Genomic DNA, 17,929 nt, shown 5'->3' with positions numbered 1-17,929 from the left:
TTTTTTTCTCAGAAAATATTTTTTTAACTTCCTTTATGAAAAGAAAATCTAATAAGACCAGGCTGACTAATCTGGCATCTTCAGCAGTCTGGAGCTGCAGCTTATCTATGAAAAGGACTGCTGTGGCATGTTATTTACTCCTTACTGATCTTACTTTATCTTATTGTCTGTCATATCTGTATTTGTCAAATAGACAACATCAGGCAAAGCTTTTTTTTTCCTTAAAAGCCAGAAGGAAAGGTACAGTAAACATAGTAAGCATAGAAATGACTAACAGGCATTTGTCATTGATTTAGGACAGAACTTGATTTTTTGTAATGAGCACTAACTGCTTTGATGCTTACCCAAAGCAAAATTTAAATTTAAATGAAGATGAATTTTTGCTTCCCCTATAATAGATATAGCTCATTGATGTTATTGGGCGTGCACAAGAATAAGAGAAAGGAAAACTTTGTGCAGTGACTTAGCTTCACTGGTGACTGCTGGCATGATGCGTGATTCCTCTGGGCTTGATCATAGTGCCCTGCCATAGCTACACTCAGTTTTAGCCAAATTAAACCACACCAGAACTGATAGCACCTACACTGAGAGTAATAGGAATTAAACCTGTTTGAGGATGAAATGAGATTATGGGAAGACTTTAGGGTTTGTAAAGAATAATTATTTAAATATTCAGAGAAGACTGAATGCTTTTGAAGGAGGAGAGGGAAGTAACTTCATTCACTTTAATTTCTAATGCTGTGTTTGGGTGCTGGGTTAATCTGATGTTACTACTGCTAAGGTAATCACCTTATGAATGGTGTCTGACAGGGTATATGATGCAGACAGACTTTCTTGGAGGAAAGAGCACAATTCTTACGTGTCCCAACGGAGCTGCGCTGTGCTGCACCTTACCATAGCAAGACAAGACTGGGTTGTTCAGGCTTTTAGCTAAGCAGGAGGAACAGACATCTAGATTCTGTCCTGAAGGTCTTTTATGCATTTTACACTGAGTAGAAGCAAAGATGATTCTGGTAGTAGAGGGCAGAAGTTTACCTTTGGCCACTTATCCTAGCCGTAGGACTTCCTAAACGTAGCTCAGGACTTGCTTGCTTTCTCTCTGTGCCTCTTGGATTCACAGGGCCCCAGGTTTAACAGGAGAGGCAGAGAGTCTCTCATTCGTTCTGTTTCAGAGCCTGGTGGTAATGGCACTTTTCTGGGAAGCAGAAGCTGTAAGTTTAAATGCCTTCAGACAGAGGGGGTGTGTCACTGCTTGCATGAGTTCAGTTGTGCCAGAGGCACCTGATAACTACTCCAGCAGGGAGAGTTTTGAATGGAAATGGCAGTGGCTGCTGTCCTCTGTCTTGAAGTGCTGCATGAGAAGAGGGTTTGAACCTGCTCAAGTTGCAAAGAGAAATGAAACCAGGTTTTCCATTTTTTGCTGGAGCCATTTGTGAACAGTGAGTTCTGGTAGCCAAAAAAAAAAAAAGGTGAAAGCACACTGCTCAGGTGATCAGCCACCAACAAAAGAGGACTCTGCTTTGAATCCCAAGGGGGGCGCAAATGCCATATGTTCAGGGCATTCAAACAACTAAGATCTACAAAGGAAATGAACTGAGTGACTCCCTTGTGTGTTGTTTCATGCTGTAAAGTTCCCTATTTGATATTTGGGAACACTGCATTATCCAACGCCGAGAAATAAGTTCCTTTGCTGGCTGTTGGGGAACTGAAGCAACTGTGTATAAATCCTCTTCATTTACGAAGTTACACCCCTAAGTCTTTACAGAACCCCATGTGTGTTCCCTTTGTTGTCAAAGGAGACAGATACGCCTATATTTTCAGCTATTTTAAAAGCATGTCAAAAGCAGCTAAGACCCTGCAAAACTTTAGCACACACTAACCTTTAATGCTCCAAGACTGCCTACATGCATAATCATATTTCCACAAAGGGCAGACAGCCAGGATTTGAAGAGGGGTTATTTTATGCGTGTTGATGGCAGAAACATTTTTCACAAATACATGCAGTAGATACCATTGTGCCTGTATTCTTACACAGAGAAAGTATAAATACAATTTCTTTTTTCCATTCTCCTTTGAAATTTCTTGAATAAATCATTTCTATAAACAGGTCCTGGTCACATTAACAGTAAATTTGATTTTCTCCAGTAACTCCTGTGTTGCCAAATCAATCCTACGAAATGCACTCTCATTATACAATAAAGCCAGATTTTCATAACAGCACATATGACGACATCTAACAGGTTGGTATAAATCTGCAATGTAGACAGGCTTAACTGGTGCAGCAGAGTTCACAGCTCATATATGCAAGTACTGTTGTACTGTCTTGTTCTGTAATGTATTTATGGCAGGAGTACATTCCATTCACTCTTTTCCTAAAACGTTGTACTTGGCAGATACAACAAACTAAATGAAAAGAAGACAGAATTTGTGGAGAACATTGCGGTCTATGGAGATGCTTTCCTCTTATTACCAGCCTTTTCCTTCAGAAGCAACACAGCCACTTCTTTTAAAGTCTATCACACTCTGCAAGAGTTCAAAGCAACCCAAAGGGCAATATTTTTTCACCCCACCTATCTGAAAAGTCTTGCCCAGTTCTGGAGAACTAAGGGTGTGAAAGCCTATCGTTTGTCATCTGGTTTTATGATCACTAGTGCTGCTCTTGAGCTGTGTGAGAATGTGAAGCTTTATGGCTTCTGGCCTTTCTCAAAATCCACAGAGAAGATGCCAATCAGCCACCACTATTACGACAACCAGCTGCCTAAACCAGGTTTCCATGCAATGCCCAAAGAATACAACCAGATCCTTCAGCTTCATGGCAAAGGCATTTTGAAGTTGCAGTTTGGTAAATGTGAATCAGACTAAAAAGGTAGGTCACATTCTTACCACATAAAATGTCCTTATTTAAGCACTGAGTCAAAGGAAAACTTGTTTTGCAAATGGTTTGGGTCTATTCTTCCTTAAAAACACCTTACAGTTGTCAATGGATGCTGTGTTCATAAATAAGAGGAAGATTGGAATTTTCTGAAAACATGTAATGTATTGCAGAGTTGAGAAATGCTTCCTAATAGTGAACTTTAGATTATGAGCGTAACTAAATACACATTATCACCACAATTCACAGCCAATCAGCAGTGTCTCCTCATGTCAGATACATGTCTCCACCAACCTGTTTGGTTTGGTATCAGTGAACCAGCCTCCGTTGTGAATCTCTTTATTTAAGTCAGTCACATACAATACTCTACAAGAGAAGATGCCTAATCCAAACACAGCCTTCCCAGGTCTATACAGAGGACAAAATAAGGATTGCGATGAAGGAGTAGCATGCATATGCACTCTGGTACCCTCTTGTTAGGGAAGGAGATGTTGAGAGCAGTGTGCCGTCAGCCCTGGGCTGCAGAACAGCTTGTGGACAGCAGCGAAGAGGCTGCCATGCACTGTAGCAGATCCTGCTGAGCATTTTACCTTGAGGCAGCTCCAAATCTGGGAGTTACAAATATAGGATGAAGTGTCATTCCCTTTCTGTTCTTTCTAACTGTCCCATCCCCCTTGGACCTCTACCTTCTGTGTATTGCCTTAAAGAAATGCCGCACGCAGTCTGGCCCCTGACCTTGAGCCAATTTACTGCATAAAGATTACAGATGACTTTGAAAAGATTTGTCTGCATGTTTTCAATCTTAATTTGCCCTGTTGACAAAAGAAGACCCATTTGTACAGATACTTAGAATAGAACATAAAATCTCCCAATTTGGAAAGGGTCCAAAAGGATCACTGAGTCCTACTCCTGGCTCCACACAGCAAGGACCACCCAAAAATCGGACCGTATGTCTGAGTGTTGTCAAAACACTTCTTGAACTCTGGCAGGTGTGGGGCTGTGACCACTGCCCTGGACAGCCAGTGCCCGTACTTCTTCATCCTCTTAGCTAACCGAGAAATTCCCCAGCTCAGAATACTGTTGTCAGATTTGCCTTCCATACAACCAAGTTTTTTTTAACTTAACTTCTTTTTTTTTTTTAACTTGAACCCAAGCTAATATAGCAGTAAGTAAACTGTACAGCAGAACTACCGCTGTATGCGATATGTTTTATTCGGAGTGATGTAATCTTACGACTGTATTTCTAATTAAATAAATTAAAATAGCATCAGATTGCTTTAGCTGGAAATTTTAAGTTTGAAAGCTAAGGGCTTTCTTCTGACTAAATTATTAAATGTATTTTAAGGTACCCTTTGTGCTCTTTAGAAAACGTGCTGTCAAAGATGCATTCACAGTTGGTTCATAGTCAGAGGCTGCTAAGTTCATGGTCTGAACTTTTGGGTAGACCTGTGCGGTGTCAAGAGTTGGACTTGATGATCCTTAAGGGTCCCTTCCAACTCAGGATATTCTATGATTCTATGATTCTAAGTTTTAAGCTAACAGATAGCTAACACCAAGAAGGCACAATCTTATTCAGATTCTTCAAAGAAATAGAAAAACAAACTGCTTTCATGTATTATTAGCATAATATAAAGCAGGCTAGAAGGGACCTAGAAGCTGTCTAGTAAATCCGTTCTCATTAGTAGCCCATGGCAGGAGGTTACCTAAAAGGAGGTGTGTGTGTATGCAGTTTCATGCTGCTAAGGTAAGCTTTTTCACTCGTCAAAAGTTGCAGCATGATGTAGTTTAAGAAATACATAATGCATTTTTCGTAGTGGCCAAGCTGTTTACATTCCTGCATTGTATTTATTCTTCCTACAGTATAAATCCTATAAATCGCTGGAGACATACCATGTAATTTTAATTGTAGTAACTACACCAGCTAAGAAAATGGAAGGCAGCTCCTTATGAATTTTTCATCTAGAGAAAAGCAGCTAGCAGCCACAAAAATGTTTAAGCATCTGTATAGGTTAATTAAATGCTGTCCACGCTTTGCAGGCTGAAAATGACTTCTGCGGCCAAATTTATGAAATAAACTGTAAAGGAAAAAGCAACCAGAAGGATACGTTGTACTGCCCTAATTTTTTTCTCCACTACGTTAATCACTTCTATTTACAAAGAGAAAAGTTAGTCCCTAAAAAAAATAGAAATTTAATGCTTTTAGTATGAGCTACCATTCTGCTGCTATTATCAACTATTAGAGATAATTGAAATTCTCTAATGAGTATGTTTTGCCAGAGATGACCTTTTCTAAAAATTGAACAATCTAATTTCTCTTTTCAATTTCCCTTTGACGTTCTTCTCCCTGCTCCCCGCTCTTCCCTGTTAGTGGGTAGCTGCAGGTTCCCTATATCACTGGGTGTCCCCAAAAGTCTCAGGCAGAATTTCCCTCACACATTCCCGGAGCACAAGTCTGCTGCTCTAAACAAGAAGTGAGCAAAGCTGTTTTGTGTCCCAAGCAGGGAGCAGGTGCCGGAACACTACCGGGAGAGCAGAGCATACCTGCATCCCAATGAACCATTTCAGCCCTGTCGCTCCTAAACGCCACCCTTGCCATTGCAGAGTTGAACTTTGTTGGGTAGAGGGGATTGTCAGGCACCAGAGTCCTGTAGATCACTGTGGAAACTCCATCAGCCTTACATTAGCCACTCATGCACCCTTATGATTATGCTCAACAGATACACCCGTCTTCACTAAAGCAGATGCCTACCTATCACACATGGTAAGCTGGGAAAGGAGACATCAGCAAAATCTTGAAATGTAATTAAAATAATGAACTTGATTATTTTGTATTAAATTATAAAATCATTTTTGCTGTGGCCCTGCAGCTGAAGGAAGTCTTGTTTGTTCACTGCTTTAACCTGATAAGCCTGAAGGGTGTGTTATTAGCTTCAAGTAAACATAGGCTCAAGGAGGGGAATTGGCCTGATTCCTATTTAAAAATAGAGAGAAATATCTGATTAGAAAAATTGTGAGATGATAAATTAATCAGACTGGCAAAAAACCTGATTGCTCAGAAGCCTGGTTAAAATGCAAATACTGTCTGACCAAGGAACCATCAGTTTTTCCGCATGCTCGAAAGAGACAGCAGGGAAGGAGAGTATGTGTTGCTTTGACATACAGCACAGCAGCATTAAGCAGCTGCTCAGAGGAGTCAATCAACAGAAAAAAAAAAAAAACAAAACACAGCAAGTAAGAATGAAACTGAGACTCTCTGAGCCTGGGGAAGAGAACAGCGCTCAGTCGTCCAAGCAGAAGGCGCTGAGGGAGGAAAGGTTGAGCCGAGAGGAGCTGGAGGTTAGAGTAAGAACTGCTGAGTGAGTGCATGTTACCTGGAAAGTAAAAATTGGCTCTAGGCTTTTCCATTCCAAGCAGATGATTAAAAGCTGTCTATTTTTGACAGAGGGAGAAGCAGTGCAGCCTTCCAGTCCAGGTGGAGCTGGCTGGGCAGCATCAAGTAGAGCAGGGGGCTGCTGTTGTTCCAAACTGCCAGCATGTGATGGGTTTTTAATACTGAAAGCTGCTGGAAATCCAACTAAGTTATAGATACTGCTACAAATAACCTATTTATAAATATAATTGTTATAAATAACCTATTTATAATGGTAGGATACCTACACGAGCTTGAATTCTACTGGAATTCTGTTATCCTTGTGGTGTCTCAGTGTAGTTGGAGCAATATGAGCTACAATTTACTTCTAATTACTGTGAGGAAAATGATAGCACGTTTTGAAAATAAGGACCCCTTTGGATTCCTGTCAGGCAGCCGAATTTCAGCCTATCCTTGACTTGGGAAAATATTATCCAGCGTGAAATTACGAGATGTGTGCAATGTTGAAAGAAAGATCTTCTGCTTTAGTAGCCATGCGGTGTAGCTCTGAAGTACACACTTGGCTCATGCGTTCAGCCACTGAGCTAAGTTTAAGTGTTAAGAATAATGTCAGCAATGAAACCAGTGGAGATAAGTTGCTTCTATTCAGTTAAAACCCACCAGAATAGAAAAATTTAGGTTAAATCAGATTAGAATTTAAATTAGGTTTTAAATCAAATGAAAAAAAAAAATCTTTACAGATTTATGAGGGATTTGTTTTGTTTTTTCCACAGCAGAACTGGCCTGTTGAAGAAGCAGAATAATTTCATTCTCTAGCTATTGCAAAATATGATTAAGCTAATTTAATTCACCCATATTCAGATTTTCAGTGGATGTGTTTACGCCCAGCCTTGTTCGGCTTAGGAAGGCTGAAGAGGGCAGTACAGGTGGGATAAGTGGGAGCAGTTCTGGGGGTATTAAAACGAAGCAGTCCCCCTTTACAGAGAGCAGATGCTCAGGCTAGGTCAGGCACTAAGAGCCCAGCTTACCCAGGAGAATTCTGTGAGCCTGTAGGACTGTATAATAAATGTCACCGACTTCCAGCTTGAAATAAGGTTGAAAAAGCACATGCAGAAGGTGAAATGAATACACACAGAGGACCAAACTATCGGTTGATTTGGAATATAACAAGTGATTTTCCTACTGTACCAGTAACATCAGTAACATGTTTTATTGTTTTAATTCCAGGGTGATGATGCTAAGGAGACAATTTGTGTATCTCAGCAGCTTGGTGTTGGATTTGATCCGATGTGATTTCGTGAGCATTAAACTGCATTATTACAATAGAGAAATAGTTTACACTTGGGGAGAAAAGAAAGTGATTTTTCACACATTGACTGCTACATTTCTGAATCTTGAGTAATCTTTTTTTTTTTTTAATACAAAATAGCATTTATCTGGTAAATTATGAAACTCCTTCCTTTTGTTTTAATTGTAGCAAAGCACAATCTCAGGATGGTGGCAATATGTGACGTTCATCATGTTTTGCTTCTTAAAGCACTATTAAAATATTTTGATGTAAGATCTCCGATTTTGTTACTATCCCATAATACAGGCAACAGTCTCTGTATGGTAGCTCCGTGAGTTGGCAGTGAACACTTACAATTAAGAACTTGATCCTATAAAGGCTAGCATTTGTCTACATGACAAAGGTGATGAGAAGAGCAATGGTGGAGTACTTAATTCAGAGCTAAGTCAGTCTTAGTTTGTCCCTGGGAGCACAAATTTAAAAAGTTCCTCAGGTTAGAGATAGTCAAATAGTTTATGTGCTTTAATTTTGTGGCCAATAGATAATGCTGTGGGTTTAATGGGATCACTCATGTGAATGATGTTAATTTTGTGAACAACTGTGTGAAGGACCAGAGATGTGTAATTATTTTCAAACCCCTCTTCCTGCTCCTGTTTCTGTCTAAGGTCCAGCTCAGCTCCAAATGAGGACAATAAACCAGGTTTCATGCTGCAGTCCCCAGAGTCCTGCTAGGGCATGACTTTGCACACACTCCTGCAATCCCAGATCTCTATCTCTGCTGACACACGAGATGGACCATTCACGAGAAAAATGATCTGTACCAGCCCCAGCAGTTTTCCTGTTTTTTTCCACCTAGCATAACACCTTTCTCTATGTGACCACAGATAAAGAAACTGCATTGAGCATTATTAGAAGAGTGTTCCCTTTAGAGCCAACTCCTGTACCAGGACATATAAGAAAGAAAATTACGGTTACTTAATTCAAACCCCGTGCAGTTCTTGTGCTTAAAGTTTCCATATGGTCCAGTGGAGCAACATCCTGCGAAAAGCAAAAGTGAAATAAAGGATCACATTAACATTTATGGGCGCTACAACAAGCAGTTGTTCCCCTAGCTGTAGCAGCTTTTAGATTTCTGCTTATATTTTTTACTGCAGTGGAAAAAAAAAAAAAAAAAGTGGTAACCTGTTTCTGTTACAAGAAGAGTTTCAGTGGTTTTTTTGAGACTCAATGATCAGTTCAAAGATAAAGTGTCCTTCCTGTCCTTTTACAGTTGGATACTCTCAGGTACTATCTTTACTAAAAAAACCTCATTTTACCACAGTAGCACTAAATCCCCAAGTTTACAGAGCATTCAATTTTCCACTCATTGAGGATTATTTCTCTCCCTCCCCCCAAAAAACAAAAACAAACAAACAAACACAACTACTTAAATGTATTGAATCTTATAGAATATATTTTTAGGCTGATACCTTATCAGAGCATTTCTATATTGATGCAATATTTGAAAGCTTACCTTGCAGCAGTTTTATAATCACAGAAATAATCCTAAAAGCATTAGAATCAATCGTTATTGTTCCAGTTCTGTTAGCTGAGAAATATCCAGCATTTTGATCCATTTCCAAGATAATGCTATCAGAATCTAATGGTACCCCACTAATACACAAGTGGACCTCTGAATATCAGTAGGGCTTTTAGCAGAAACAAAGATGTCATAATTGAGTCGCTGGTACAGCTGTGTTACCAGCTGGTGACTGAAAAAGGCGAGCACAAGGGTTTGATTCACTGTGATCTGTTACGGTTCCAGCACCACACGTCCACATTTTGTCCTCAGTAGCAGTGAAATTTGTGCCAGTTTCTGGCCACAGGCATCTGTCACTTGTGCAGAGAGCTGGCTGCTGTAAGACCTCGCAACCACTTTACAAGTGTGGTGGATGATTGCCTACTGCAAGACCCCAATTAAGAGGTAAAAGACAAATTTGCTCCATCCAAATTTGCTCCAAGACAAAATCTGGAGAAGAGAAATAAAAGACCAGTTTTCTCCAAGAACTCCTCTTTGCCATAAATCACTCGTGTGGACTCTACTTGAGTGTTGGTAACTGGAGCTGTGCAAAGTGATGTGCTTTGTGTGATGCAAATAGCCTTGGTTGAGAGCCACCTCGTATTTCCTCCAGGAGTCAAAGATGTACCAGTGTTAAGGCACAGACTGTAGCTTACCCCCACCTAGTGCAGAGCAATGAGATGATCTTGGCTGTGTAGCTTTTCCTCCTTCTTGCTAAGTTCTGTTCAGCCTGTGGATCATTATCTCAAAAGGCTCCACAGGTGATATTTATTCCTTCCCCTTATTTTCTTCCATCCTGGCTGGCTCCACCTCTGAGCTCAGTGCAGGGAGAGATCAGTGCCATGTGTGCAACAGGGTTTGGGATTGGACTGTCCCTATTTTTGGGGTTGAAATTACTGTTCTGTTTCAAGGCAAGGAGGGTTTGCTACCACAGATGTACAGCTGGCCTCAGTCCTCGAGACTCTTTCTTGCCGCATTTACCAGTGCAGACCTTGTGCCCAGGTAAGAGCTCCATTTCCTTTGAGATCTGCTGGTTGACACCTGTAGCTGCAGGGCATGAAATTTTTATGCAAGCTGTAAGCAGCACCTGTCAGAGCCCCAGTTTAGTCGTGTGGCTGTTGTGACTGCAGCTAGGCAGTCACAGTAGACCCCAGACCAGTCTCTGTGGCCCTAGACTCTCCCTGTGCTTTGCATGGGAGTAGAAGCAGTACCCAGTGTGGCAGGAGAGGGGCTGCAAGCCCACTCAGCCCTGTAGCCAGTATGAGTAAAGTGCAAAGCCTGGTTTTGTGGTTTTGTGTAAGTAGAGAAGTGGAGAAGCAACTTTCTGTGTTGGATAGCACCGTATTACCTGATGTCAGTGAATAAATGTGTGCTGTGTGCTATGACACACCACAGAGCTGAAGTTACTGTGTGTCTGGGCTATTTCTATGCAGCTATGTTATTTATAACACACATATATTAGTAATGAGAAAGTTTATTGGAATATATTTTAAGAGAAATGTAGCTGAAAAGAAGAAAACCATTCTAGTTCCCTTGACAAAACAGGGCTAAACTGAAGGGTTTAATGGATCAGCACAAATGGGGGCAAAGTTCTGTAACACAGACAGACACTTTGACTTTTTAGTGCCTTCAGGGAAGTCTGCACTTGCCACTGACCTGAAGACCTGCTCCTTGATGCTCTCAGAGCTCTCAGCCATTTATGTGGAGCACAAGACTGACAAGAAATGTGTGGAGGGATTGTTAACCTTTCCTACCCTTTCCTGCAAACACTCTTAACTCCCCCGCAGTATAAAAATGCAGTCTGTTAGACTCTAGATTAAGACATTATCTTTAATGTAGCTTTCTCAGGCCATGCTCCAGACACGAGGCCATTACGTGATGTTGGTCGCATCCACGCCACATCACCGGAGCGCAGTGCTCGCCCTCGGTTTTGGTGCTGCTGCTGCTGCCGTGTGCTTTGTGGCTGGTCCTGCTTAATTTGTGCAGAGGCCAGGCGAGCTAATAGCAGCGTTTCTGGGTGGCAGAGTGCAGTCAGATTAATCAAGACTCGCCGAATTACAGTCACTGTGGTAAAGGATGCTTTCTCTGACAGCTGAATAAATTATTTCTCGTTTAGTGCACATCTGTGCCAGGTTAACGATGAGTAAATGGATTTGGTACCTGGCTGGGAATGTTTATGATGCTTTTGCAAGACCAAGCCAAGTGCGGTTTTGATTAAGGACTCTTGACCAGAGGTTAGGAAGGGCCTCTCAGCTCCCTCTGCTTCGTATGAGGAGTAATCATTCCTCGGGTTTGTGGGCCTCCAGTGCTGTCACACGCTGCGGAGTGAATACAGAGATTAAATAGTTTTCTAAAGATAGAAGCCCTGACAATGTGCTAATACTTCCACTGTACCTTTGCAGGGGCTGACAGTGTCCTTGCACATGACTGGGTCACGGCATCCTTAGATTAAAGCCCGCTCGTCTGCTTTTGTTCCCTTTTCTCCTTTAGTGCTGCATTTTCTTGTAGGATCCGGCGCTGCCTGGAGTTAGTTACTTCTTTTTCCTCGGGGGCGTTACGTGGTTCTGTTTGGTGTCTGTCACTGAGCCTGTGAATCAAATGCTGCTGTGCTTGCAGCATAGTAAAACACCCCTAAGATGGCTTGGTGTGCAGTCTCTGGGAAGGCAGCAATGTTCACACTGAGGTGCTGAATTTGGGCTGTAGCTCTGCGGTGACTTCAGCTGTGGTGGCTGGCAATGGGGTCGAGTCCCCTTCCTTTGTGCTGTCTGTGGTGCCTGTCTGCTCCCACACTAACCCCTGCAGCACACCAAGATGGCAAAAATATAACGTGGTGCCAAAAGGAGAAAACTGGCTCATGCCAACAGAGCCAGGGGAATTGCAGTCACAGCAAAGGAGGGGTGAGACCAGGCAGGTGGGAATGTAGGGATGCAGCAATGCCCTTTTGGTATCTGGTGGCTCTTGGATGGGCCCAGCTGCCTGACGAAGCCTACGTCAAGTTGGGGAGGTGACACCGCTGGGGACCTCGGGGGCAGGGCCTCTGCTCCCAGGGACAGGGGGGACTTGAGGGCTCTGGGTACCTGCACTTGTTGATTAGGGATATGGTTTAGTGGAGGACTTGTTAGCGTCAGGTCAGAGGTTGGGCTCGGTGATCTTGGAGGTCTCTTCCAACCTAGATGATTCCGTGATTCTGTGATTGTTGCTGCCCTTTTCTCCCTTTCCCAATTCAGTCATTTTAACAAGCTGCCCACCATCACCAGGATCAGAAATGATAACCGTAAGTGAAGGCTTTGACTGGAAATAGTATTCTCACTTCACTGCTAAGCTTGCACAAACTTGCACGCAATTCAGCACACCTGGGCTCTCAGCCTCTTCTCAGCCCTGCGTCTCATACAACACCTGCAGAGAGCAGGGTGCTGTGGTACATTGAAGCAGTAAACTTCTTCCACATGAGCTGGCTGGTTAGATATACCTTAGCTGAAGTATTGACAGCCAGGTAATCCTTTATCTTGCAATATTCCTGCAGCCAGTCTCTCCCTCTCCTCTCTTGGTCTGCTCGCCCAGAGTAGTGACAAAGGGGAGTGTTATTACCAAATCAAGCCTGGCTCTCTTGGTTTCAGATTCTCTCATTTTAGGCAGGAAAATCCTCCTTCTCCACATTTCTGGACAGACAGTTTCACAGGCTGCTCTCTTGGGATACTCTGAAGGAATCATTTGAGGCTTTCAGCTACAGGGCACAATGAGTGGGCAAATTTATTACTGCTAAGCTTTTGTTCTGGATCTTCATGAGGCTCATATTAAGTATTTCTTAATTGGCTCTAAATTACAATAATGTGTCAAGCAGAGCATTAGAAGATCTGCAGCATACCACTAAGCAGAGGAACTGGTGTGGTTATTTAGTGGTCTCTGTAACGTCACCTTTCAGAGCAGCTTCCTGTCCCATGGACCCCATCATGAGGGAAATGAGCTAAAATTATTGTGATGTATGAGAATTTACTGAATTAACGTCCTTCTGTGGGTGAGAAATAACTGCCCTTCAGTGGCCAGTATTGGCAAATACCTATCTAAGGATGAAAACACCCCGAATGTGTTTCTTAATTCAAATCCTAGACCTGCTGGAACTTCTCTTTCCTTGTTAAATCCAAGAAGGAATGGCATCCTCGCATTGCCTTCCAGTAACTAGTCAAGCCTGTCTTTTGCTAAATACTGAGGCAGCACCAGCAATACAGTGTGCCACATAAATTGCTGCACCTAGTGCTGTTTTGTCTTTTATTTCTCTCATCCTGCTTTTCTCCACAGCGGGAGACAGCTCAGAAAGCTGAGTAATGGAAGTATTTTCATCATCCCACCATCAATTCATGGTACTATGGCAAGAGGCTATCAGAATGAGTAATGCTAATGGTTGGGACGGGATATCCTAGTGTAAGACAAGATTACGGGTTTCTAATTCCTCACCATTCACTTCAGTCCCTGACAAGAGGAGATCCTTCACAGCAAGCCTGTGGTTCAGCAGCCTGCTAGGTTTCTCAGCTCTTGGCTTAGCGGTGAGGTGATTCCCTAAAAATCCTCTTTCTACTTCTTAGTGCATTTATTTTTAGAGCTTATGGTACGGAATCGGTCTTAGACTGTTGTGAAACTGAAGTGTAGTAGCTCAAATTTCTGCTTGTTTTATATGCACCTTTTATATAGCAGCTTCAGATGTGTTCTTTATGTTGATATTCTTAATGTTCTTTTCTTCAGGTATTGAATTAAAATTATTTTAAAATATTCATTGTGTTTTATTCTACCAGAGTAAGCTGCAGGGAAAGTTGCATAATGCCACCTAAAATAACAGGCCACCTCTGCTGCTGGTTTAGGTCAAGAAATACAAGAAAATAGATGGATGAAGAGGTTCTGCTTGGGACTTTTGCTAAGGGATGCCAAATGCACGTTTTCTTCTTTTCAGAGACTGTTCCATGTGTCAAGATGTAATTTCACAAAGTTTCCCCAATAGCTTGTGCCCAGAGGTTTCATGGTCTCTCCAAAGGTGCGTTGTGCTCACTTTTGGCCCCATGTTCTCAATGCAGTGTGGTCCAAGCAGAGCTTTCCCATCCCTGGAGCTGGTGTGGTTGTGTTCCGCAAGGGCCAAACTCTGCATGAAGCTGCTCTGCAGCTGCTCTTTCCAAAAAGGTTCCCTCAAATTCTCTCAGTGCTGAACTTATTTATGTCTTCAGATATGAACTCGATGTTGTCTGTCCGCACATGAGTAGCACGTGTGCAGCCTCCCATAGACGTGTCTGCGCAGGATTTAGGAGGAGGCAAGGAAAGCCCCTCAAGCGTGTGTGTGCTTTTATTACAGAAAACCGAGATGAAGTTGTATTGTTGAGTCATCTGTTAGCTGACCTAATTTATACTTTGTTTTCATGTTTTAAGTGCCTAATGATTTTTTGTCGAGGAGGCAATGGTTTCTGTTACACTGCATACTTAGAATTCTGCACTTGTTACCTGTTCTGTAATAGAACGTTTTTTTTTTTTTGCGGTTTCTGTTTGGAAATAAAGACTTATTAGCCATAATTGTGATTTATTTTCTTGTTTAATTCCTGAGCCTTAGCAATTAAAAAGACATCTTCTGAGGCACAGCAGTGTAGACAATGCATTAGTCTGATTTCTCCACAGCAGTGTTAGCCACTGTCAGTACAAATATGAACAGTTCATTAAAAATGAACAGGGAAGAAAGCAAGCTGTGCTCGAAAACAGGTATGGGCTGTGCACTGGTGCCTCTATAAAGATATATACCTTAAATAATTCTTTCATGTCATTTCATTTCTCCATTCCTGTATGGCAACACAGTTCTCCATCTGCTTTTGTTAATTCTATCGACTTGAAATATGTTTTTTATTTCAGCAAATGAATCGAAGAAAAATCAATCAAGAAAAGGAACCAAACAAACAAAACATGTTGCATTTTTTTCTCTAAAAAGTAGCTATACACTTTGAAAAATATCTCTAAAAAGAACCAAGCAATTTGAAACATGTTAAAACCAATCATGTGAAAGTTTTTCATAGAAAATACTGACCATGAGTACATGTCTAGTGGACACATACCTGGTGGACCTCAAGGACACAGGACATAGGACACGTACACAGATACTTGTAGTAGGTGCGCTTCAAACAGATGAATTTCAGAGAAAGAATTTCCCCTCATTGCATTTACTTCTCCCCTTGGGACAAAAGAAGGCCATCTAGCTTCTGTGCTGCTTGCTGTGACTTCTCCAAATAGAAGCTGGCTGTCTCATCAAATCAGGGCAAATGTGTACGTGCAGCTGTTTTGTGACGGGGACTATTATCCTTTAGGGCCCTCTAGGGACTGAACTGCAATTGCCAATTTGTATTGAAGCCAGAAGAGAGGATGAGAACTGAAAGGTTTTGTTGGACCTCAGAGACCACGAAGTGGCTTCTGCCCAATGATGAAGATCTGGGTGGTTGTCCCCTCTCCCTTTCCCACAGAGTGTCAGTCTTTCAGGAACAAAGGGTTTCTTTTGTTTGCTATGCTAACAGCTGGAATTGCATATGTGAGTGATACAGATGCAAATGTGTCCTCATAAATTGAGCTGTTGCTGAAGCAGAAGTGCAACTTCTGCTGTGGAAGGAAAGTGTCTTAAAATGAGCGTAGGCATCTCAAACATTTAGCTGATGAGCAGCTAATTGGTGAAAGAGCAGCACTGTCTGGTGATCAGGATTGCTTGTCCAGGTACCGAATAAGTGAGCAGTGCCCCAAGCAGAGCATTGCCTCCTCCTCAACCCCTGCTTCAAGGGGAGAAGTCTGGAAAAGGCTGGCTGGGGAAGGTGAGGGTGGGAGGGATGCGGCTGTGTTTCCCTATCAAACAGCTGTAGTGCCTCTGGATCATGGCAAGCAGAAACCATCCTATGGACAGAACCTCTCACATGAAGATGGCTCTTCTGCTACGGGGAACACGTGGTCACTGGTGGTAGAAGGACTCAAAAGGATTTTTTCTCGGAGCAGCAAGACTGGCCAAGACCAGGTTAGGTTTTTCTCCTCTCTCAAAATACCGTTAGGCAAAAAGTGTCACATAAAGTTGTTGCAACATAAAGGCACTTACATTCAATGGGTTGGCTGAGGAGAGGAGAACGGCTAAAATCTAGGCCACAAGATGAAAGTCATGGCAGTGGGCTAGCTGGGATCATGGCCACACCACAGCCAGCAGCTGGAAAAGTATGCATATGGCTGAGGAAGACCATCAGCATTTTTAAAAGAGAGGGGAGATCACCTCCTCCTGAAGGATCCTGCTATTCCCTTCTTGGGGTATCTGAACGTGCCTGGGTTTTGAGGTACATACAAGTTTTAGCTTCCTTCTTCCATCCTGTATGAAGTATCTGTGCCATCCTCACTCTGTGGCCAGAGCCAGCTAATAGTGAATAGGAGCGGGGGGGTCTCACAGCCTGTGGGGAGCGATAGAAGGAACCATCTGGTTAATGGAGAGGCCGTAATGAAAGCACTGCCTCTTAAGTATATAAATGCGGATGAAACTCTTTTATCATGTAAGTGAAAAAGGAGAGAGACCAACAAGGACTGCATTTAAGTTGTTGCCTCTTTTCTGCAGCACAGGGAATCAAAGCTGAATTAGTTCAGAAGCACACATCCCGCCACTGTCATTGGAGGAGGAAATGCTGGATGTGCTGGGAAAAAGATAAAAGTATTAGAAATGGAAAAACTTTCATCTTCCAAATTACTTTATTAGGCATTTTGAGAGACTTTAAGGGCAAAAATAATTTGGTTGAATTCTAAAAGCAGTGCTGCTTGTGTAAATCCAAACCTGCAGGGGCATTAGTTCTTTTTGTTTAGCTTTTAATCTCCTTTATACGAAAGAAAATTGCTCTTGTACTATGTATGAGCTTTAGCAGAGTAAAAACACTCAGTAATGGTCTGTCAACTCGAGCTGCCTCTCTGTAACTGATACTTCACCATGAACGATATACATCATGCAAAAGCTTGCTGTGAGCCCAGCCAGGGGTGGGCTGCAGCCCGGTGCTTTCTGTGCTAACTCTCATTGCATGGGCCCAGCTTCTGCCCCAGGGCTCTTACCTGCTTCTGCCCAGCCTGGTCAGCAGCTAGGTGCCTAAGACTCCTAGAAAGGCAGAAATTGCAAATCTGAGTCACCTGCAGGAGAGGAAGGAGTTGGGCTGGATGACACGCTGCCTTGGTAAATGTCCTAAAAGTGGACTATGGTATAAAAGAAGAACAAAGGAGCCTTATCCTAGCTGGATTTTAAATGAGCCAGATCTCGTCTCCAAACATACGGAGTTGTTACATTCTCAGGAATGGCTACAGAGCTAGTTGCAGAAAAGAGAAAAATATTCTCTGAGGCATTGGAATAGAAGTACAAGAGATGAGATTTCATATCCTCTGGATATGCTCGTGCACAACACAATGGGGAGAAATGTGTCAAAGGAAGGAGGAAGGGTGTGTGATTATTAAGTGACACAGGCAATGACCTAAAATGAGAGATTATGCTACTCTGATATTAAATACGCTGTTCTTCAAATGCTAATGCAGAATTACTTCATTTCAAAGAGTCAAACATGCTGAAGTCCTGGGTGGTGAGAGTAGGAGGTGGATCTAGGAGCCATGACACAGGTCTGCTGGCTGTCTTTGGGCACCTCATGTCTCTGTAAAGCTGAATGAGGTGGTAGAAGCAAATAGCCTGAGGTTAATCTCACCAACTCCAATTCAAAGTAGGCTGATTTGTCTGGTAAGCTCTGTGGTCCATAATGACTGGATGCTACCTCATAGACAGAGTATACACTTGGTATATAAATTTCTACATCAGAAACACCTACACTTACC

At 42.3% G+C, this 17,929-nt stretch overlaps 1 protein-coding gene across 3 annotated transcripts in view; it reads left to right on the top strand.

Moving 5' to 3' along the window:
- The window catches only part of ST8SIA6 (ST8 alpha-N-acetyl-neuraminide alpha-2,8-sialyltransferase 6), a 38,936-nt gene extending 31,131 nt beyond the window's left edge, over positions 1-7,805 (top strand). For 2 of the 3 annotated variants that reach the window (XM_027450685.3, XM_027450687.3), the window contains 2 exons: positions 2,394-2,866; positions 7,470-7,805. In XM_027450685.3, coding sequence (XP_027306486.3) covers positions 2,394-2,862 — 469 coding nt within the window. In that variant the 3' untranslated portion in view covers positions 2,863-2,866; positions 7,470-7,805. Of the gene's footprint in view, positions 1-2,393; positions 2,867-5,589; positions 5,634-7,469 lie in introns of all 3 variants that reach the window. The other variant, XM_027450686.3, reaches the window with a different exon arrangement.
- The last annotated feature ends 10,124 nt before the right edge of the window (positions 7,806-17,929 follow it).

This window comes from Anas platyrhynchos, chromosome 2, assembly GCF_047663525.1.
Source record: "Anas platyrhynchos isolate ZD024472 breed Pekin duck chromosome 2, IASCAAS_PekinDuck_T2T, whole genome shotgun sequence".
In the NCBI taxonomy this organism is placed as follows: Eukaryota; Metazoa; Chordata; class Aves; order Anseriformes; family Anatidae; genus Anas; species Anas platyrhynchos.
This window is presented reverse-complemented; position numbering and strand designations above follow the sequence as displayed.